Source organism: Culicoides brevitarsis, chromosome 2 (genome assembly GCF_036172545.1).
Source record: "Culicoides brevitarsis isolate CSIRO-B50_1 chromosome 2, AGI_CSIRO_Cbre_v1, whole genome shotgun sequence".
Lineage (NCBI taxonomy): Eukaryota > Metazoa > Arthropoda > Insecta > Diptera > Ceratopogonidae > Culicoides > Culicoides brevitarsis.
In genome coordinates, this window is record NC_087086.1 from 22106428 (window position 1) to 22128895 (window position 22468).

Consider the following 22468-nt stretch of genomic DNA (forward strand, 5'->3'; position numbering starts at 1 on the left):
TCTTAATTCATTTCAATAAAAATCATTGTAATACGTTATGTATTTCTATTTCATTTGTTTATTCATTATTTGCATTTAATAATATTTATTTTCTTACAATTATTTTTGGTTAACCTGATTCTTTATTTATCATGTATTTCCTTTTTTGATATTATATATTAGTTTTACTACCAATAGATTAAATATGTATAAATATATTTTATGCTTTTTAAGTATAATACTATATTGGATTATTAATTTATAACTTATCAAGAGCTATTAAGGTGATGTTCGTTTTCTAACTTACGTTCCTTGCAAATCATTAGGAGGTTATTGAACTCTGCTTCTAATAGTTCACGTGCCTAAAAGCAAAATATATACTAAAGTTGTTCACAGAAAAACAAGGAGCCGCATTTCGACTTCAGACCTCTGTTTTCGTTTAAATAATTATTTCATTCAATTTATATTATTTATTTAAAAGTTATCAACTCTCAAAAAAGTCTTCAACGAAATTAGATTGTCTCTGCATAACACTGTGGAACCCAAAAAATAAGTACCCTCCGGAGGAGCCCGGATTAGGGCAGTCTTAAAGTAGGTCCCGAGCTGTTAAGAAATCTATATCGACCTTATCCAAAAGGGGAAAAAGTTTTGACCTTTTGAAGTTTTTTAGAGTTTTCATTGACATTCTCTTTGGTTGTTTTTTTTTTTTTGAAATTGTAGCAAATTTTATGCTCTTTAAAATAAGCTACATTTTTTTTTTGATTTATCTTGCGCATTAGACCTTAGAAGTAAAAACTCTTAATTTTTTGGGAAAAAATTTACATTTTTCTGACTTAAAATTACCATAACTCCCTTAAAAATTGACCAAAATCAATATTTTTTTTAAATCTGCGTAAAATTTTCCGCTTAATCCTCTCGTAACAGAAATTTTGAAGTTGTAGTGCAACTTATGGAAGTTAATTTGGAGAATGTCGATGAAAACTCTTAAAAACTTCAAAAGGTCATAACTTTTTAAATCCCGGCCCTTTTTGATAAGGTCGATATAGATTTGTTAACAGCTCGGGACCTACTTTAATCCGAACTTAATCCGATCGCCTTAATCCGAACTCCTCCGGAGAAATTTTTTTTGTTCCACAGTGAATACAGATTTTATCGAAATGCGGAAAAACTAACTTGAAAAATAATGTTAAACAGCGTATACCTCTACGTTTTGAATAGGAATTTGCAATGCCAATGCCATAGCATTTGAATCAAAGCTTTCGTCTAATGCTATCAAAGCTCCATGAACACCAGATTCAATAAGATTATTTGAATATTCCTAAATGAAAAAATAGCTTTAAAAACTCTTATTTTTCTATTCATAGTAACTATACCTTCAAACCAATGCCAACTATCCATTTGATTACTCTATCATTAGTCCAAACTAGAACATCGGACACACTATTTTCCACGACTTTTCTTCGTTCTTCTAATAAATTTCGGTCGTAATTAAGACGTTTAAGACAAGCTACACCAAATTGTAAGCTAGTTCTATGGAAACTGTCGATCATTTTAAGCTGTCCACGTAATTCCTTCTTACTTAAATGGTCCAACATCCGAGCGTCGACTAAGCATTCCATAAAAGTTGTTCTATATTGAGGTAGACCTACACTTGGAAGCCAATAATTTCCAATCCATTCATGGTTCATATCTCCTAAAATGAATACATATAGTTCTACAAAAAAAATATAAACTGATATTTTTAGTTTTTTGTTCTTACCAAAAGCAAGAGTCGTGCGTATTGTTTGTGGAGCTGAAGGAGATGTTAATGATACCATTTCCTGTATAGCTAATCGTAATTTTAATCGATGAAGGGGATTACTTATACCTAAAACAATGATTTATCATTGATTTATTATGTTCTTTTTAAAGCCACATTACCAATTTCTCTTTGAATTTCTGTGTCACTCAATGCACTCATTATAGCTCCTGACTTAACATTTGCTCTGCATGCAGCCACATACCAAGCTGGCATACCAACCCACAACTCTAACCAAGCAACAATTGTCGGTCCATTCCATAAAGCAAAGGGAGTTCCGGCTTTCATTGCTTCTTCTAACAAATCATGCCTATAATCATGTTCTCTGTAGAATTAATGAATAAATTAGATATTTAATTATTATATAAATGTACTAAACAAATAATACTTTTTTTGTCTCCCGTAGTCCATTGATTTTATAATAGATTTTCTAGCGGAAATGCTTAAATTATCAAAGTTTGAATCATAATCTGATGTCATAGAGATTCCACTCATTGACAACATGCTTGCAGATGACTCTGGCATTGACGAGTCTTTCATTATTTTTCCCTGCATAAAAAATAGTTTAGTAAATATAAGTTCAAAATATTTGAATAGAGATATTATGTACCTTCTCTTTTTTGCTAAAGAATCTGCCAATGCTAGATTTGATACCTTTCTTTTTTTGAGAAGAATTGTTGCTTTCACGACCATTGTTTGCGCTAGTATTCAATATCATATTGATTGAATCCGCCCGACTAAGAAGTCGTACAGATTCTTGACTTCCATGTCTCGAACTTAATGGTGATATACTATACATATTACCCGTTCTGTAATGTAACATAATCAAAAATGTATATGATTGTATGCATAAAATATTTGAAGGTAATGATTATGTTTCATTTTATTCTCTAAATAATGTATCCTAAATTAATGGAAATGTGCGATAAAGTGGTCTCAGCATTTATATAAGACGTTGCGCAGAGCAACAAACATAGGTTTGGGTTTTGCTAGCAGTTTTAAATAATTTTAATAAAATTTTACACATGTAGTGAAAATATCATAGTGTTTCTAAAATATTATAATGGTAAAGAGTAGGGATGATATGTATTTTTTACAATTTATGTATTAAATTTACTACAAGAGAACTTTCTGTTTTAAATATTACCATTACATTTTTGTGATATTCGATTAAAAAATGCTTAAAAGTATGTTTCACTTTGATCACTGTGGTGCAAAAGACCAGTCCTGGAGTTACATAAATCAAACGACAACTCATTTGTTAATCGCACAGAATGACTTCGTGAATAAATCGATGAAAATAATGATAAATGACGAATAGGTATATGCGTCTTTCTTTTTATTTTCCAAGATGTACTACGCTTTAGAGCATGATTTTTATGAGAAGTATTTTGAAAAGGATAACTTGAAAATGAATACAAATTTGGTCCTTTATCTAATCTAATAATGATAAATTATGTTTTTTAAAAAATGTAGAAAGGTATATTGTATTTTTTTATGCACAAACCTTCTCAATTCTTCTTGACTATCAGCAAGAACTTGTGCAAATCGTTCAAGTCTTAATGACCTGGCTGTCAAAGGTGATGCAGCTCCACCAGAACTGGAGTCGTTTGATGGCATGCTTATCAAGTTCATCTCATCTCTTGATGCATCTGTTGATCCAACGTGTCCCATTTGCGCCTGTAAATATAATTGATTATCATATACATTGTTTATTTTTACCACATTTCAAAGAAAAAATGCGATATTAAACACGACTTGTCCTGTGGGTGTGTAACACCTGTGCCCTAATTTTTTTTTTTGTTCTCAACAGTACCCATAGTTCTCTTAAAGTTCCCAATATAATGCCACTTACGAATTTATAATAAATTTTTTTTTAAAAGTCTTATAATTTCACATTGTTCAAAAAGTAGTTGTATAACATCGAAATGCTGTATAGTTTTTTTTTTTTAATTTTTTATGATTTGTTATTTTTATCATTTTTCAATATGAAATATTGGAATATTCAACAATACCCCGTATTTGTGCAGGAAATCTCTATTTGGACTATTTGGTGAGCTTCTGCCACTTATTTCAGGACTTTGTTTGTCATTCGGCCTTCCTCTGACAAGTAGATTCATGTGTTCAATACTTCCTACCCTAGATTCTAATTCTTCAGCTCTTGCTTCTGTTGATTGTTTTTCCTCTTGTATTAAACTGCATGAAAAGTAAAAAATTATTGTTTTAAAATGAATAATAACAATTTAAAATAAGGCATATTAATGGAGGTTTTTAATAGTACACTAACCCATTTTTAGACTGTTTTGTAACTCAACGTATTTCTTACCGTATTTCATTGTTTATGGCATCTAATTGTTCTTGCAACATTAATGCTAATGTTTGTGCGTCTGTATGCCCACTGGGTGATAATATATCAGAAGTGCCAAATATGGATTCAGCATCAGTCATATCAAGCCCTCTCGTGAAGTCAAATGGATGCACTTCATTTAGCATCTGTAGCTGTTGCGGTTTGGCCCAATCCTAAAGAAAAAAAAATGCCGATTAAGTTTTTAGTTTATTTTCAATTCAAAATATTTAAATTTCATAAATAAGACTATGTTCACTTTATCTTTTATAAAAAATTTTGATCTAGAAGAGGAGGTATGGGATAGGAGATAAAAAAATATATTATATTTACTTTTTTATTTTAAATATTAAAATTAAAATTGGCCCTTTTTATTTTTTGTCAAAACTTTTTTCCTTTTTTTGGTACATACACTGACACACACAAAAACCTCAATGTGTCTTCTAAACCACATCACTCGATATCAGCATTTTATCGAAAAAAAATGGCATGAGATTTTTTGATGGTTTTGTGTTATTTAGGCCTAAAGTAGTCCAAAAAACCTAAATTCAAAATTCTACAACGAACCAAACGGACTTTAGTCATTTTTTAGTGCATTTGGGTGTATAAAAGTACTTCTTTGACATACCCGATCTCACTGAAAATGCATAGAAATACTTTGGTTCGTTCTAGATAAAGTGTCTCGGATTTCGACATCTAGAAACCTATGAGTGGGCATTTTGGAAACATCTGGGTACTTTAATAATCAGCTAGAAAATCCGAGACACATTGGTGTAGTGGTTTTCGTGTGTGTCAGTGATATTAAATATATTTTCGACAAAATCAGTAGGTGAAGTAAAATATAATTATATATAATATCCTACATAAGAAAAAAATATACACATAATTACCTGCTCTACATAATTTCTTTGGTATGGATTTTCTTGACTAATACTTTTATTTCTTCTTAATGAATGGGTTTCATATGTGTGACTTACATTAGCAAAATCATTACAATCAACAGCATTGCTTGGAGAAAGATTTTTCGTCATGGCTTCTGTTTGACGAATATTAAAAGCTATTTCCTACAATATACAAAAAACACAAATTAACAAATGAAAGTACTATGAATTAGCAAAGCAAATTTGAATTGTAGTATATGTTTGTTACATAATATTTCGTTTGTGTGCAGAAGTTCATGAGAAATATTTGTCTATTCTCTATATGCTAGGTAAACATAGGGCGGATCCAAGGGGGGTTCCAAAATTATCATTTTTGAGATGCTCTAACACGTCTCCGTTGAAATCCAGAAAAAAATGTTTTTTGAAAAAATTTAAATGTCCAAAAAATGTAAATTTTTCGCCATTTTTCCCAACTTTGAGGCCTGAGCTCAAGATTTTTTTGTTCAAGCCGGAAAATTTAATGCCTGAATTTGAATTCTTTGGAAAGTTTACTGTCGTTAAGAACCATACCGGCTTTGAATCTGACAATTTTTCGATGTTTTTAGGCCGGCGTTTCACAAAATCAGCCCTTTTTGTGCGGTAAAAACAAAGTAGTATATCAAACATATACTACAAAATTAACCTAAGATTTTTACTTACTTGTTGTAACAACTGTCTTTTATAGTTTTCGATTTCTAAACGTGTTTTTGAAAGTTGTTTCATTATTTCTTTCTTTTCATTATTAAGTTCCTCTGCTAGTTTTCGAGTGTTTTCCAATTCTTGTGTCAAAACATTTTTCTCATCCAAAGCATGCATCCTCTCTTTTAAATGCGTCTAATATATAAATAAAAAAAATATTATTAAATTTCTACATACATGTATAATATGTTGAAAAGCTTACCTGTAGCCTATCATTTGACTCTGACAGTAATTTATCAACAGTCAATGACAATCTTTGATTATGTTCCTCATTCATTTTTAATCTTTGATTTAAACGCAAAATTTCAGCATTTTTTTCTTCAACACTTGTTTCTAGTCGATGAACTCTATCTTCGGTTGATCCATGACGCTCCTGTTTTAATATAATTATATTACATAAAATATCAATTAAATTTCACTTAATTTTTTTAAATATTTCTTTGGTTTAAAAATTACCTGGCTCAGAGCTTCCATTCTTACTTTTAACTCTTCTTCTATGTCAGGAAGTTTAGAAAATTGTGCTAGTTTTTGTTCAGATAACTCTAGTTTTTCTTCAATTGCAGCAATCTTTTCTTCATGCAACTAAATAAAGAATTGAAGTAGATTGATTAGCAAATTAAATTAGAAAGTATTTTTTGTGTAGTACCTTTATTTGTGCAACTTTATGGCGTAATTCTTGTTCTAGTTTTTCATTTAGATCATGAAGTGAAGTTGATTCTCGTTGAGCATTCAGATACCGTTTTTCTAAAGTAGCGATTCTTTCCTCCTGAAAGTAAAATATTCTTTTAAATACAACTTCTCTTACTAAGACTAGCAAATTATGTTTACCTGGTCTTCTTTTTGTGCAACATTTTCTCTCAAATCTCTTTGCATTTTCATACAATTATCTTGTGCTTTGTTACATTCTTTTTCAGTTTTGAGCAATGATTCTTCTAACTCACTTACTCGATTGTTAAGTTCTGAAACTCTTCTCTGCCATTGTGACAACTCAGAAGTCTATGTGAAAACATTTTCATAAAAGCTGTTAGAATTTTTTTTTGTATTTTTAATATAAATTTTTACCTGTTTTTCTATAATGCTTTGAAGTTCTAATGTTTTATTTTGAAGTTCAGCAGTGTTATCTATTGAATGTAAGTGAGCTGGTTCCTCAACTGATTCAGATACCTAAACATAAAAAAATAACCTTAATGATAGTTCAGATAACCTCCATCTATTTTTAAATTTAAACTAAGGGTGTTCCAAAAACTTAACTTGCTTGGCGTTTGTCTTGACTAATTTTTCAGTTTTCTTAGCCTTTTGGCGATATTTTAGTTGTTTTTAAGCAACTTTGACACTTGAACTATTTTAAGTTCATTTTTGATCATTTTGAATAAAAAATCAACAAGAAATTCAAAAAATAACGACCAAAATATTTAAAAGTTATTTTCAGAAATATTTTTAAAATAATTTTTGGAATAGAAAAAATACATAAGTCAAAATGCTAATTTAATAACAATATCATAGAAAATTAATCAAATTTGAACAATTTTAAAATATAAGACATAGTACTATAAACGAATATCTATGTAAATATATAAAATTTCTATAACCCCCATGGTATTGATTTCAAAATTGTTACACGAAACAAAAAAGGTTTTTTGAACACCCTAAATTAAACTATGTATTTTGTATGTAAATACAGTGGCGGAATAACAGGTAGGCTAATAATAAGACTGCAGCTTTAGGCCCATAGAATTTTTTAGAACAAAATTCTTTAAAATATTATGTATATACTATGAAAAAATACTATGCCACTGTGTATATACTATGGTTATTTAGATATACTATGGTTATTTAGCAGTACAAACAAGCAACTTTTACCAATTCTTTAGTGCCTTCCTTTTCTGACGTAATAGAAAATCCTTCCGACTTATTTTGCTGAACCTTAAATGAAAAGAAACTAAGTAAAATTACCGTAAAGTTGTTATTTATTTGTCTACCTCTTCTTTCAGTGCATGTAGTTCATCTTCTAATGCAGAGTTACGTTCCATTGCTAAACGCAGTCGTTCGCGTACCTACATTCATACATAAATAGCAATAAAATTTGCTTCATTTGAATACAAATTTTATTCACCATACCTTTTCATCCAATGCTTTGTGATGTTCAAATAAACTCTTTAGGGCTTTTAACACCTCAACTTCGCTAGAAACCCCACTTTGTGCTGCCGTTTGCCGTTTTACCACAGTCATTCTAAGAGATCTTTCATGACGGGAAACCAAGCATTCGAGATGCTCTAACAAAAGCTAATCAAAAAGTTTACATGAAAATTTTGTTTTGTTTGATAGGTTAAATTTTGTTTGACTGTAAATTACCCGAGTATTATTTCTTTCTGCTTTTAATTCCGCAATTTCTTCATCTCTCTCAAGTAAGGTCTCTCTTGCCTGTGTTAATTCTTTTGTAAGAGTTGAAAACTCCTGAAAAAAAGAAAATAGGGTTTGTTGAAACCTCAATATACAAATAAAGGCTAAAAATTCACCTGCGGTAAATTTGCCGATATCTGCCTCTGTAGACTATCTCTTTCTTTGACGACCTCTAGTAGTTTTACTTCAGCTTCAGACAAGCGCTCTTGTGCTTCTCTTAGACTATCCATTAGCTTGTCCCTTTCATCCAGCATAGACACCATAAGTTGTTCAAAGTTTGCATCTTCTCTTGAAAATTGGGACGATCTTTGAGAGATACTATCCTCTGATATTGTTGGCATAACATCGCACATCATGTTCCACATCTTAGTCGCTCAGTATTATGTACTGTGTAATTACTTGTTCTCTGTAGTTCATAAAAACTGGATGGTCATCTTGAAAGCAGAGTTTCAAATTGATTAAAAGATTTTAATAGAAGTCGAGTGAAAAATGTTTTACTTTTTAAATTTACAAGTTTTCACGGTAACTCAACCTTGTATTTTAACACTTTTCTAACATACATATTACACCCATGTATGGTTTCATTTAACTATTGGAATCTAGAAAAACTGTTGAATTGCTATGCAGTTTAACAGATATCCTGTTTTGAACTCTGACAGGAGTTTTGTTTTATTCAGAAATTATTAAAATTCATACAAACTACACATCTTTAATTTAGAATTTTCACATATAAGCCACCACATGCCATTCCCAACTGCTTTCATAACACTATTATCACTTACCTCAGTCATCCACTCAGCAGTGCTTGAGAAGCGCTTTGATGGTGATGCAATGGTTTTGAAATACCGTTTAAGTTTTCTACGATGCATAGAAAGTAGGGTGCAGCAAATACTGTACATTAAAATTTTTATAAAGTATGTTCTGTATATTATTGCTAACTGTATATAATAAATTGAAAATTAAAAAAAGTAGGTCAATATTTTTTTTTTTTTAATTTTGGTCAATTTTTTTTACGAATCCCCAAAAGTTCTAAATGTACTACATATACATCCTGAAAATTTTTCAACCTATGTATACCTGTACAATAAAGTATTGCTGCACCCTATTAGAAAGGCGCTGTTTTTACAGTTACTTAAATTTCTGTTTTCTTTTAGGTACACCTTTATTTTCTTATAAAATTTATTTAAACGAGTTTTCATATCGAAATTCATGGCCAAATATGTAATAATTATTATTTTCTGTAGATGTCACAAGTAGATTTTTAGCCTCAATGATATATAATTAGGTCATTCAATATTTTTTCTAAACAGTTTTTATTAACCATCACATCATTAATTTAACACGTTCGTTTTACTTCGGTACATCTAGCATTTATTGCTACCAATACCAGACTTACTGATCCTCAAACAGTGAGTAACAAAGCATTCACACATGCTGCATCTGACCCAAGAACCATTTAAATAAAGGTTGTTGATAATACCCTTATATGAAAAAAATGTCATTAGGTTTAAATATCTTTTAATAATTTCTTCCAATAAGATTGATTAATTTAATTCGATTTAAATAACGCGTAAAATATCTTACTCGATGTTTTTTGGACCTATTGAATGTTCGTATTAGATATTTCTTACCTTAAAACTTTTTTAGGTATATTTTTCTAATTAGAAACGAAAAACTTAAGATACTATAAGATTATGTATTTATAGCATTTTTTGTTGTTTTTTTGTTATGCATATCCAGCAGATCTAACTTGCGTCCAAATATTTACCATATCTTTTGGTTTTGTGTATCCATGAGATGCTATAATGTATTTATAGGAATGAGGCGAAGTGTAAGGTGCTCTGTTGAAATAAAATTGCTCTGAATGAAGGGGCTCAATATGAGCTTTCATTGCAACTAGTCCTAAAAATATATCATCAAAACGAAAATGTTTGGTATAAAAACTGCAAAAATACATATCTTGCAAGGCCTCTCTTGAAAGAATGTATGCTCCAGATGTTACATATGTTGGCCACAAATGCCATGGATATTCTGATAGTGGCGTGTACCATTTGCTGCTCTTATGCCGATGAGGACTTGAAGTAAAAACATATCCTGTAAACAATCTGACTTCATCAGCTAGCTCGTATTCCAGAACTTTTCTCGTGTGACGTCTGGATGAGGTTTCATTGAGTAGCAACCCATTGTTCAGTAGAATATCATAAGAATATTTGCGGTCATACTTGTGTGTACTAGAAAGTCTCCTACGCATCACTTCATGGGCATCTTCCAAATATTCAGGATAGTTGATCGGGTTTCGTATAAACAGCAGGACATTCTTTATTGAAACATAATAATCATCATCCACAAAAAGGTAGAATTTCCCATATGAACATTGTGTAACGGCCTGCAAATATATAATTAATGGTTAATATTTACATTTCAATTGAATTATACCCATTTCATTCCGATGATCGTTTTAATAGTATTGTTGAAATATGAGTCGGAAAAGTTGCCTTGGACAATGTCCTTATATTTTTCTGCTTCCAATTTAATTTTTGCCGAAAGTTCTGTCATTTCTTTTGTATTTGGTACTCCAAGAAGGAAAACCGTTCGAATTATAACATCTGAAAAGCGCTTTTCATATCCCCATGATTGACGGATTACATGTCTGTTTTCAAAGTGATCAAGAGCCGATTTGACGAGTATCACTAATCGAGGACGAAGCGGACGGTCTCCATCCAAGCATTTTATATCCGGATTTAAAATTAAACTAAAATTGTAGTTGTTGTTTATTGGCTGGACACTAGGAACTTTTGCATTCCTCAATTGTCGGGCATACTTCAGTACTTCGCCTTCCATTGGATATTTAAAATCCGAATAAAAATCACGCTCGAACAAATGCGTAAAAGCCCCAAAGTAATTTAGTAACAGTAAAATTATTGTAAGACATATCAGATTCTTGAATTTTAATATTTTACGAAGTTTCGGCATGCAATTCAAATGCATTTTTTCATGTTTCTTGCTGTCACTACTTAGTTGACAGTTGTTTGACATATTAATATTTTAGTAAAGTAAATAGTAAGTACCTAGTAGTGTTGTGCATAGTTATTTATTAACAGACGCTGAAATCTATATAAAAAGAAACATAAAACGTCGTTTAAAAATGTCTCGCAATGAGAAAATGAAGTCAGCGGGCTTTCTGGACAACTTTTTTGGTCGCAAACACAAAGTTTATAGCGGAAGTGGACTGGAGGAACACCATGAGACTGATATCAGTCTCGGCGTTTCGAAACTTAGCAATGACGAAATAAACATCAAGTTCATGGATATTTTGGAAGATATGAATATACCAAAAGATAAAAGGGAGCCATTGATGCTTAAAGATATGCGTGAGAAACGTGAGATGTTGATAATGCACTATAAAGGCAAAGCGTCCTCTTGGACAAGCTCTCGCTTTGAAAAACCTCAAGATTACAAACTTTATTTGCGTGAAGGTGATCACAGTTCCAGTAAAATATTACAATGTGTTGAGAGTTTACGAGTGGCCTTGACAAGTAATCCAATTAGTTGGATAAAAGAGTTCGGAGAAGAAGGATTAGATGAAATTGTTGCATTGTTACAAAAATGTAAACAGAGAAAGGACTATGATAAGATTGAATTCGAGTGTATTCGATGTCTGAAAGCCATCTTAAATAACTCATGGGGTATAAATGTCGTTTTGAAGCCGGAGCAACATGCAGCAGTAGTGCTTCTTGCTCAAAGCTTGGACATTTCCAAGCCACAAAGTATGTGTGAGGCTCTAAAACTTTTGGCAGGTTTTTGCCTTTTAAATGAGCGAAACGGATACAACAAGGTACTTTCTGCGATTAGTTGCGCTTCGGCGGAACGTTTTAGGCCACTAGTAGACGGCCTTTTTGTAGAACACAATTTGGAAGAAAGGGGTCAAAAGATTGAAACCAGGGGAGATTTGTGTTATCACTCATTGCTATTCATAAATACTATCATAAATACCCCATCTGAATTGAACTTTCGTCTTCATTTAAGGTGACTATATATATATATATATATTTTTTATGAAATATAGAAAATTAGTATGGCAAATCTTGGGACTCCTGATGAACGGAAAAGAGCTTTTTGTATTTATTTTAATTCTGTTTTTTTTTATTTACTTGTAATAGGTGTGAAGTAATGAGAACTGGACTTTATGAGCGCTTAGATTTATTAGCTGACATCGTTAACACCAGTAATAATGAAAATCTCGAAAAGCATTACAAGATTTTCACAAATTTCAAAGATGAGGATTTTGAAGAATTTAGTTCCCGATTTGATAATATTCGACTAGAAATCGATGATGTTAATGACTGCTTCGAGATACTTCGCAACACTGTAGTGGATACTAACTCTGAGCCATATTTTTTGTCAATCTTACAACACTTACTATACATACGGGATGACTATCTTTATAAACCAGCATACTATAAGCTAATAGAAGAATGTATATCTCAAATTGTATTGCATAAAAGTGGCTGTGACCCCAATTTTAAAAGTAGAGATTTCCATATCGATACGACTGTGTTGTTGGATGATCTTGCTGAAAGAAATAAAACTTTGGAAACCAAAAGATTAGAAGAACTAGAGAGAAAAATAGAAGAGCTTCAGGCCCTTAAACAAGAAGCCGAAGCAAAAGTAGCTCATTTAGAGGACAAATTGAAAAATTGTGTTTCAAGTAAAACCTCTATAGGAACTCCACAGCTTGGGGAAATAACAGGTTATTTTTGAGTCATTATATTTTTTAAGCATAAACTTATATTTTATTTATGTTTTTAGGTGCTAAGGTTCCTCCACCTCCTCCGCCGCTTCCAGGAAAACCTTTTGGTAATTCAGGATCAACGGGAGCAAAGTAAGTTTAGGCTTTTACAATACACTGCTCAAATTAATTTCAAACTTTTTGTCTTACATATTGAAGTCTTGATTATTTTTCATTGAAATATCGGATCTTTAGATCGTAGAAAACTTTTCTTATTGTTACATTTTCAAGTGACTAAATTTATTGATTTTACAAATGATTAGGCCGACCAGATAGCTTTCGGCTCAATCAGGGACGCCCAACTTTTAGTGGGCTTCTCTACCTTAGGTCAAAAGCGAATTGAATTGAAGACATTTTCAAGAATGTTTTGAAGTATTTGAAATTGTACTAAAAAATAACTTCAAACAAACTATTTTTATCAACAACTATAAAATAGTGAAGTTAAAAACATCAATAGAATTTTAGCAATATAAAGGAAATCGATTAACATTTTCAATTGATTTTATTCTGATATTTCATTTTGTTCAAAATTAAAGTTGTAAAAAGTAAAAAAATATTAACTTTAAAATAAAAAAATATAAAAAAAATTAACGAAATTTAAAAAAAAAAATCTTAATTCGAAAATTTTCTTCGAAATTATCAACTCTTTTGAATTTTATGTTTTTAGAATTTTAAAAAAATATAAATATATTATATTAGGTACTTATTTACAAAAATTAGAAAAATTAATAATATTTCACTTCATTGAAAAATTAAAAAATATCAAATTTCCTTGAAAATTGATCTTTTTTGTCCAAAATTGAGAATCAAATAATAAAACATATTTGTTTTTAAAAATCGATTTTACCTGTTTTTCAAAACATATGATGATCGTTCCAGTTTTTTTTTTAAATGGAACAAAACAAATGTTTGAAATTAGTTTTAAGCGGTCTTGAAATTATAATGAAGTCAAAAATTTTAAAAAATTATAAACAATATTTTAGCGCGACAACAACACCACCACCACCACCACCACCGTAAGTTATTTATGCTTGTATTCTATAATATTAAACAAATATCTTGCTAATTATATTTTTTTATAGACCACCTTTCGTATTAGGGGGTTTAAATAAAAAATCTGGTAAGTACTTACTGACTCACATTTTTAAATCTTTATTGTTTGATTGGAGCGTATTTTTTATTATTCTAATAGGTATTCTAGAAAATTATTGAAAATATTGAGATAAAAGACTGTGAAATACATTTATTTTAAAATAAGGCCAGTCCAAATTTTCTTTGAACAAGACAGTGCCCCGTTTTAAGTCAAAAATCCAATGGGGCAAAATAAAAAGAAAAATTAAAAATTTCATTTTTATGGTCTTTTTTCATATTTTTTAAGATATTTTGAAAATTATTTTCAATTTTTAAAGATTTTTGAGCCATTTTAAAAAATTTAAACCAAAAATTTAATATTTTCAATTGAATTAGTTTTTTTATGAACGCGGTTCTCATTTTATGTTTATTTTTCGAATTCGTCTTATTTTTTACATTAATTTCGAGTTCAAAAATTTAATTTTATTTTAAATTTAATTCAATTTAGGCCGCTCCAAATTTATTTCGAACTTTTTGTCCCAAAAACTTTTTTTCAAAATGGGGGGGCAAAGTAAAAAAAAAATTTTTTGAAATACTGTTTCATATAAAATGACAAAATTTTAACAGTTTTTTGTGATTAATCAATATTTTAGTTGATTTTATGGTATCTACATTGAGATTTGATAATTGAAAATTTATCTCAGAGTATTTCAAATTAAAAATTTAAACAAAAAAATTTTGTAAAAAAAAACTGTCAAAAAATTTTTAAAAATAATTTTTTTTTGAAAAAAATTTTTACGACAAAAATTCAAGTTAAAATACGATTTTCAATACAAAACTTCTTGAAAATTTAAAATATTTTGTAAAATTCCTTGAAAAAATATGAAAAAAGACCAAAAAACGGTCAATTTTGATGAAATTTTTAACTTTTTTTTTTGGATTCCCCATTGGATTTTCGACTTTTGAAATGGGGCATGGGACAAAAAGTTCAAAAAAAATTTGGAGCGGCCTTAATTCAAATTTAATTTGAAAAATTCAAATTTAATTAACAAATTTAATTTAAAAATTTATATTTTATCATATTTTGTGTTTTAAGTGATAAAAAATACGTTTTCTAAAAAATACTAAATTTTCGAAAATCTAAAAACGTGCTGCATGCATGCCGGCATATGTCGGCATATGTCGACATATTTGCATGTCGACCTGCATTGTTTTTTCCATGCAGCATATTCCGAACACTAAATATTTCAAAACCATTATCATTATTCCCTCCTTTTTTTCCCTCATTTCGGAAAAAGTTAGGTGGGTGGACACGTGAAACATTTTTTGAAATTGCACTTGCCTTAATTAAAATTGAAAAAAATGAATATCCTAAAAATAACTCTCAAAATTTTATCTCATGAAAATTATATTTTAAAGAAAATTTTATGTCAAAATATTTATGATTTTGAATACAAAAATTGAATTGAAAATTTCTTGAAAAATTATGAAAATACACCTTTTAACTGGGGCATCGGACAAAACTATTAAGTTTCATGTTGATTTGGAGCGGCCTTATTTTAAAAAAGTAAGTTGCTTATTAAGTAAGGTCGCTCCAAATTTATTTTAAACTTTTTGTCTCTCTTTTTATCCACTTAATGATTGTTCAGTATTTTGTACATATTAGAATTCATATATGCGAAGAAATCTTTTTTTTTATTTTATTTTTGTTTTTTTTTTATTAATTATTTTTCATGATTTTATTTTCTAAACTTCGTATATGATTCTAATAGTTTATGAATTTCCAAATCTTAATTCTAAAATTTTTACAACAAAAAAGTTGATAACAGATCAAAAATTGCTTGTGACTTTACATGAAAATGAAAAGATTTTTTTTTTAATTCTCCTATATAATAGAAACAAGAATGCCCTAAAGTGATGAGAAAAAACACGCTCCACTCATACATATTCTTAGAACCTATTACCTAATTAATACCTCGATCTTGCAGGAGTACTACCACCACCACCACCACCTATGAATCCGATTATGTTAAATCAAAAAAAGACAACTAATGAGCTTCCATCATTTTTAAAACCTAAAAAGAAATATGTTGTAGACGGGCCCATGAAACGTGCTAACTGGAAACCAATCGCCCCTCAAAAATTATCTTCGAAATCTTTATGGACAAAAATCCAGGAAGATAACATTCCAGTAGATGACATTTTTAATGGTTTAGTGGAAAAGTTTTCTACAAAACCAGTAAAAGCAGTGACCAAGGATACAATTGACAAGCCATCAGCTCCTGTGAAGAAAAACATTGATCTTAAGGTACTTGATGGTAAAGCTGCACAAAGTCTCTCAATACTACTAGGTGGACCTCTGAAACATATGACACATGATCAAATTAAAAGCTGTTTATGGAAATGTGATACATCAACGTTGTCACCAAATGTTCTGCAATTACTAAAACAATATCTTCCACCCCCAAGCCAAATTAAAAAATTAATAGATTTAAAAAAGAGTGGCGAGATTCTTGCGGTGGTCGAAGAGTTTGTCGTGAATCTATCTGATATCAAACGTATAGGTGCGCGTTTGGAAAGCCTTCATTTTATGCAAACTCTGCCTGATATGATAAATGATATAAAACCAGAAATAGTATCTGGAACATCTGCTTGTGAAGAAATAAAGCATTGTGAAAAGTTCGCTAAAGTTTTGGAGTTGATATTGCTATTTGGAAATTATATGAACTCTGGATCCAAGCAAGACTCGGTATACGCTTTTGAAATTAGTTTTTTGACAAAGTTGTCCAACACAAAGGATGTACACAACAAAGAAACACTGTTACATTATTTAGTGTCTGTCATTGAAAAACAATTCCCTGATGTTTTACATTTTTATGAAGATATTCCGCATATAGATAAAGCTGCACGAATTAGTTTAGATAACATCAGAAGGACTATGACCACATTAAACAGCTCCGTAAAAAATGTGGAAAATGATTTAATTGCAAACAAAATCCCACAAAATGAAGAGGATTGTTTTACTTCAGTTTTTGACAATTTTATTAATGGTGCAAGGCAACAAGTGGAGGTTTTGGGGAAAATGGTACTTCAAATGGAGAAACTGTATAAGGAAATTTCAGAATTTTTCAGTTTTGACATAAATAAATACGCAATGGAAGATTTTTTCTCTGATATTAAAACGTTTAAAGACTCATATATTCAAGCATATCAAGATAATTTGAAAGAGCGCGCGATACAAGAGAAAAATCAAAGGGCCAATGCAGCTCGAGAGCAACATGAGAGAGATATTCAAGAGAGACAACAAAGAAAGTTGGCTATTGTGGACATTGATGCGGCTCAAACTCAGGAAGGGGTGATGGACAGCTTGCTCGAAGCTTTACAAACTGGTTCAGCATTTGGGAATCGAGAAAAAAGAAAAAGAAACGCAGTGCGACCAGCAGGAGCAGAAAGAAGAGCACAATTAAGTCGTAGTAGATCACGAAAACAAATGTACTCAACAAATCGTGAAAATAGTAATTTGCTATTTATATCCTAGTCTTTTATATATACCTATCAATCAATATTCTATATTGATATTTTGTACTTTTTCATATCTGAGAGTCATTTAATTTTTTTCAACATATCCTTAAAAAACAAAATAAAAAACAAACTAGAAATCAATAAAATCTTTTGTAAGTATAATTTTGCAATGTTTTGTAAAATCATTTGGTACAATTTTTCTTTTCGTCGTATCAGGTTTCATATGCCTTCTGAAAATTAGGTAGGATGTATATCGAGTATCGAGTATCTTTTAGTGTAAAAACATTCACTTTTCTCTATAATTGTCAAGAAGTTAACATAAAGTTTGTGTAACGTAAAGTTTTTGAACATAAATTTTGAAAAATTAGGAGGGATAAATATTTTTACAAAATTGATCATTTTTCTCAAAAAATTTGAAAATGTGTAAAAATATCGAAATTTAAACTGATATTTTTACGGAAATTTTGATCATTTTCAAAGAATTTAGAATAAAAATGTACTAAAATTTGAAATACTCGATATTCGATATCCCACCTATGATTTTCAGAAAAAATTACGTGGGAGGAAACCTGAAACATTTAGGATTATTGTTTTAGCCTTATGTAAACTTTTTGTTGGACTCGAGGTTGGACTTTTAAAATATTTAGTTACGCACTTATTCTAATAAAGGTATATGAATTACATTACACGTTCATCATCTGTCTTTAATGAGCCTTGAATTTCAAACAAAATAAAATATGAATAATATTTGTTGCACCTTATTGTAGTTCCGCTGCTAACGGTTTAGCTACTCCCATCGACTTATCTACATATGATCTGCGTCTTCGTCCCGGACCTCCAGCAAAATTCTTAAGAGAATTAGGTTAAAACAACATGAGTCAATTACTTCTAAAATTTTAATTTTAAAAGACATACAGCGATCGCCATTGCCATACGATGCTTAGCTTCTTGTGCTCCAGAGTAACCCCGGGATAATCCAAAATCGACTGTTCGTTTTGAGCTGGAAAAATTGCTTTAACAATATGTATTATTAAGTATATAAGTACACTAAACAAAATTCTTGATTATATTAAAACTTGTCCAACATGTCTTAAGTAAAATTTATCCCTTTCCTTGTTTTGTCTATGCCTTTGGAAATTTTTCAATGTGATAAAACTCTTAGAATTTTTGATTGATAAGTTTTTTTTTATCATATTTATTTCTCGAAAACTGTTGACAGCAATATATTTGTATAACATCAAAACGTAGGAAAAATAGAAGCTCCATTTAAATTTCGATAACATTTGATTTTCATAGAAAAAATAATGAAAATAAAGATTGCCACTCTTGTGGACATTTTCCTCCAACATTCTCAAAATTTTATGATATTTCACTATTTTCCAAATTTCAACCCATTTTTTTAATTAAAATATGTAATGAAAAATACATCCATTAAACAAAAGCGCTTTTTTAGACTACGTTAAAGGTTTTTGTCCACAAAAGTGTACATTTTTGTTTAGTAGCGACATAGAGAGTAACATAGAGACATAATTTTCTATCAGATTTTCAGAATAAGAACAATTTCTCAATTTTAAGTCAAACGTTTGTAGAGCCTTATGCTTAATTAAAAAAATACTTAATTTGACAAATTTATTATAGAATTATTGTAAACAACTCACTTTTCCAAATCATCTTTTGCACGAAGTATTGTTTGTCCATATCGAGCAATAAGTTCCAGTAATGCATCCTCGTTTGGTTCTCCAAACTCATTCACATAATTTCTAAATCTAAAATTTTATAATTAAAACCATTGTTAATAATTAAAAAAAAAAACAAAAAGTAAACTTTCAATGAAAATCATAAAATCGATAACTATCTTCAAATTTTAAATGGATTAAATTTATTTTAATTTTTACAATTTATTACTTTTTAAAATTAAATATATATTTTCAATATCACTAATCACCCTATCAGTGATCTAACTAAATTAAACTGCAAATTTTAAGATTGAAATATTAATTTAATTCAATCAAATTAATTATTTAGGTACATATGATTTGTTTTTTTATATTGCTCCCTTCTATTGTGATACAAATTATATAGAGACAAAAGTCCTTAAATAAATTTTCAACGCCTTTGATCTAAATGATCTTGAAATGTATAATATTCACGATATGACTTTTTATGTTTTTGTCATATTTAAAATAAGTACCTTAGAGAGTCTGCAATTGTAGTCGAACAAATGACGGGTATCAAGAGGATGACTGCGTAAATGTATTGGTTCTTCATGATTGATCAATTCTAAAAACTATTAAATCATTTTAATTAATTTTTGTAATGTATCAAAAATATTTATTTATTTGAAAACTTATTAATACTATGCTAAGCTTTAAAACTCTGACATCAAAGTACAAAAACTTACTCAGATATTTTGTAATAGTAAAGTGAAGTATCTGACTCCCTGAATAATCAACAAATGCTTGAAAATGTTTTGTAACAGTTGCTTTTCAAATAGTGATTCAAATATCTAATATACCACAAGTAAGTTTTGTACGCAAGCCCACAAATTTGAGCACGCGCATTAAAAAATAACATCATTTAGTGCTTAAAAGTAAGTTTTCGAAACGACTAGTTAATTGAAGCGCATTTACATCGTATATATATTTAATTGTTTTTCTGCAAAATTTAGATATTATTTTTTATATTCATCGATTTAAGAAAACTCATTATCAATTTTCAATAGTTTCCAAAATACATATTTCAATAATTTTTTTGTACAAACAATAAATATATCTAAATAGCAAAAACTGATGGCTTTGCTCTTTAAATATTAAGGATCACTTGAGTATATTGACACACCACATATTATTAGGCGAATAAACGTTATGGTAGTAACAGGGTAGTAACAATTAATAAAAAAAAACAGAAAAAGCACATGGAAAAAACAGTACAATTATGAAATAAATCTATTGTAGGAAGAGAAAATAAAATTAAATATATTCGTTTTTTTTTCAACATTTCTTCAATTTGAAAATAGCGTGAAAAAAATTAAATTTCAATTCATATTTAAGTTTAAAATATAATGTCAACAATTTTACTTATTCCGTGAATCAATTGAATTTATTTGCCTTACAAACAAAATTTAAAGACAGACGTACTTTGAGTGCATTCTTTGCTGATATATTTTTATTGAATTCTTATTTCCATGCGCAGATAAATCAGTTTTTTTTACTTTCATTAATAATTCTTATGATCACTGTTTTTAAGCGTTGTCTAAATAAGTATTTGAGCGGTTTTTATGTAAATATTGAAATATTATATTAATATAAATAATTATTAAAGACGTATTTCATAGATAATAAGTAAAGCCATTAAATTTAATTATTTCACTTTATGTCACCCCCAATTTTATCGAAAAATTCAGGGGGAAAAATAAAAATAATTAGTAAGGCGAACAAATTTAGAATATGGGCATAATTTGGATGGAAAATCTCGATATTGTTCTGTAAAATTGTAATTGTTACATACGATAATAATAATAATAATAATGGGCATAATTATTTAATATCTGAGTAAAAAAATCGATTTGGCTGAAATTTCATATGCGGATAAGCCTTGTCATCCTGAAAAAATCCCAATCTCTCATGGGGGAGGCTTTTTCGCGTTTTTAGATTTTTTATGCATAAAATTTTCAAATGTGCATATCTTTTTAACTATTAGTCCGATTTTAATGATTTTAAATGACCGATTGAGATATTTTCAGGATGAAAACGCTTATCAGATATTAAATAATTATAATAATTAATATTAAATAATTATTACTAAGGCCGCTCCAAATGAAAATCAAAAATAAAGTCCGATGCCCCATCATAAATTCGAAAATCCAATGGGGCTAAATAAAAAAAAAGCTAAAAATTTCATCAAAAATTACCGTTTTTCGGTCTATTTTCGTAATTTTTTAAGAAGTTTTCAAAAAAATTTTTAATTTTTACAAATTTTTGTTATGAAAATCATATTTGAACTTGAATTTTCTACTGTACAAATATTTTTCATAAATTACTGAATTTATACTTCAAAATTTTTCGACAGTTTTTTATATGAAATTTTTTTCTTTAAATTTATGTCGAAATATATGTCGACATGCATGTAGCATAAAATTTACATGTCGACATGTAAAATGTGAAAATTAATAAAATTAAAATAAAATATTTTTACTTTTATAATAACTATTAAAGACCAATACAATAAAAGTCAAATTTTTTGGATTGAGTAGCTCTTAAAACATTACGACATATACTTTTTTAAGATTTTTTATATTTTTTTAATAAAAGTTTTAAGATTTCAAAAAGAGTTTGACATTTTTTCTATTAATAATGAAAAATTTTCAATGAAAAAAAATTAGACTTTAAATATTAGTTTAACGAAAATAGATATTTTTTTGATTTTTTAAACTACATAATGGTAAAAAATTACTGAAATTTGAAAAAATATTTAATTTGAAAATGAAAATTAATTTTTAAAAAAATATTTATTTATTTTATTTTATTTTTTGATCAATTTTGAAAATTATTTTGTTCAATTCTTTATTCATTTATTAATTCATTTTTTTATTTAGTGTGAAAAAAAATATATTTTTTCTCTAAAAAACTGAAATTCGGACTGTTAATTTTTGAAACCATTTTGCATGCATGTCGACATATATGCTACATGCATGCATGGTTTTTTTACATGCAGCATGTGCCGAACACTATTTCATATTATTTCAATTTTCATTTGAAACTTTAAAATGATGAAAACAAAAATTAATTTAAAGTTGCATAAATAGTGGAGAGTAAGATGAGACTTAATTTTTACAATCAGTTGTGACTTTCTGTTAAACAAGCTGATAGAATTCTGAGAGAAGCTTGCTACTTTTGTAACACTTTTTTTGTGTGTGTCTTGATAGTGAGCTTTTTGACAAATTCTCT

At 29.1% G+C, this 22468-nt stretch overlaps 4 protein-coding genes across 6 annotated transcripts; 1 reads left to right on the forward strand and 3 right to left on the reverse strand.

Moving 5' to 3' along the window:
* Positions 1-51: 51 nt before the first annotated feature.
* On the reverse strand, positions 52-8840 carry LOC134832763 (liprin-alpha-2). Of its 2 annotated transcripts, none has more exons than XM_063846902.1 (23): positions 8639-8840; positions 8257-8574; positions 8093-8194; positions 7859-8023; positions 7720-7794; positions 7601-7663; positions 6803-6904; positions 6569-6736; positions 6387-6506; positions 6197-6322; positions 5943-6113; positions 5702-5875; positions 5012-5185; positions 4104-4297; positions 3793-3973; positions 3285-3457; positions 2388-2586; positions 2166-2326; positions 1900-2102; positions 1739-1846; positions 1353-1669; positions 1181-1297; positions 52-341 (listed from the first exon to the last, which is right to left on the reverse strand). In XM_063846902.1, the coding sequence occupies exons 2-23, from the start codon at positions 8503-8505 to the stop codon at positions 249-251; spliced, it is 3435 nt and encodes a 1144-aa protein (XP_063702972.1). In that variant the 5' UTR covers positions 8506-8574; positions 8639-8840; the 3' UTR covers positions 52-248. The 2 variants fall into 2 exon arrangements, with proteins under 2 accessions (XP_063702972.1, XP_063702971.1); XM_063846901.1 differs by having other exon boundaries at positions 1353-1672.
* Positions 8841-9816: 976 nt separating this feature from the next.
* LOC134829922 (beta-1,3-galactosyltransferase brn) lies at positions 9817-11152 on the reverse strand. The gene is made up of 2 exons (XM_063843218.1): positions 10577-11152; positions 9817-10526 (listed from the first exon to the last, which is right to left on the reverse strand). The coding sequence occupies exons 1-2, from the start codon at positions 11126-11128 to the stop codon at positions 9867-9869; spliced, it is 1212 nt and encodes a 403-aa protein (XP_063699288.1). The 5' UTR covers positions 11129-11152; the 3' UTR covers positions 9817-9866.
* A 58-nt stretch (positions 11153-11210) lies between these two features.
* Positions 11211-17658, forward strand: LOC134828356 (protein diaphanous). The gene is made up of 6 exons (XM_063841301.1): positions 11211-12166; positions 12301-12890; positions 12950-13022; positions 13913-13945; positions 14012-14049; positions 15989-17658. The coding sequence occupies exons 1-6, from the start codon at positions 11286-11288 to the stop codon at positions 17536-17538; spliced, it is 3165 nt and encodes a 1054-aa protein (XP_063697371.1). The 5' UTR covers positions 11211-11285; the 3' UTR covers positions 17539-17658.
* A 55-nt stretch (positions 17659-17713) lies between these two features.
* LOC134831783 (diuretic hormone class 2) lies at positions 17714-20007 on the reverse strand. Of its 2 annotated transcripts, none has more exons than XM_063845599.1 (5): positions 19924-20007; positions 19714-19809; positions 19181-19288; positions 18438-18522; positions 17714-18370 (listed from the first exon to the last, which is right to left on the reverse strand). In XM_063845599.1, the coding sequence occupies exons 2-5, from the start codon at positions 19788-19790 to the stop codon at positions 18281-18283; spliced, it is 360 nt and encodes a 119-aa protein (XP_063701669.1). In that variant the 5' UTR covers positions 19791-19809; positions 19924-20007; the 3' UTR covers positions 17714-18280. The 2 variants fall into 2 exon arrangements, with proteins under 2 accessions (XP_063701669.1, XP_063701667.1); XM_063845597.1 differs by having other exon boundaries at positions 18438-18534.
* Positions 20008-22468: the final 2461 nt, after the last annotated feature.

Coding starts and splice junctions, on each gene's coding strand:
- LOC134832763 (XM_063846901.1), bottom strand. CDS start 8,505: ATGTGGAACATGATGTGCGATGTTATGCCAACAATATCAGAGGATAGT. Junction 6,507..6,568: donor TTGCACAAAAAGAAGACCAG/GTAAACATAATT, acceptor TTTTACTTTCAG/GAGGAAAGAATCGCTACTTT. Junction 2,327..2,387: donor TCTTTAGCAAAAAAGAGAAG/GTACATAATATC, acceptor TTTTTTATGCAG/GGAAAAATAATGAAAGACTC.
- LOC134829922 (XM_063843218.1), bottom strand. CDS start 11,128: ATGCATTTGAATTGCATGCCGAAACTTCGTAAAATATTAAAATTCAAG. Junction 10,527..10,576: donor CGATCATCGGAATGAAATGG/GTATAATTCAAT, acceptor ATATATTTGCAG/GCCGTTACACAATGTTCATA.
- LOC134828356 (XM_063841301.1), top strand. CDS start 11,286: ATGTCTCGCAATGAGAAAATGAAGTCAGCGGGCTTTCTGGACAACTTT. Junction 13,023..13,912: donor TCAGGATCAACGGGAGCAAA/GTAAGTTTAGGC, acceptor ACAATATTTTAG/CGCGACAACAACACCACCAC. Junction 14,050..15,988: donor GGGTTTAAATAAAAAATCTG/GTAAGTACTTAC, acceptor TCGATCTTGCAG/GAGTACTACCACCACCACCA.
- LOC134831783 (XM_063845597.1), bottom strand. CDS start 19,790: ATGAAGAACCAATACATTTACGCAGTCATCCTCTTGATACCCGTCATT. Junction 19,289..19,713: donor ACAATTGCAGACTCTCTAAG/GTACTTATTTTA, acceptor ATAAAATTTTAG/ATTTAGAAATTATGTGAATG. Junction 18,371..18,437: donor GTATGGCAATGGCGATCGCT/GTATGTCTTTTA, acceptor AATTCTCTTAAG/AATTTTGCTGGAGGTCCGGG.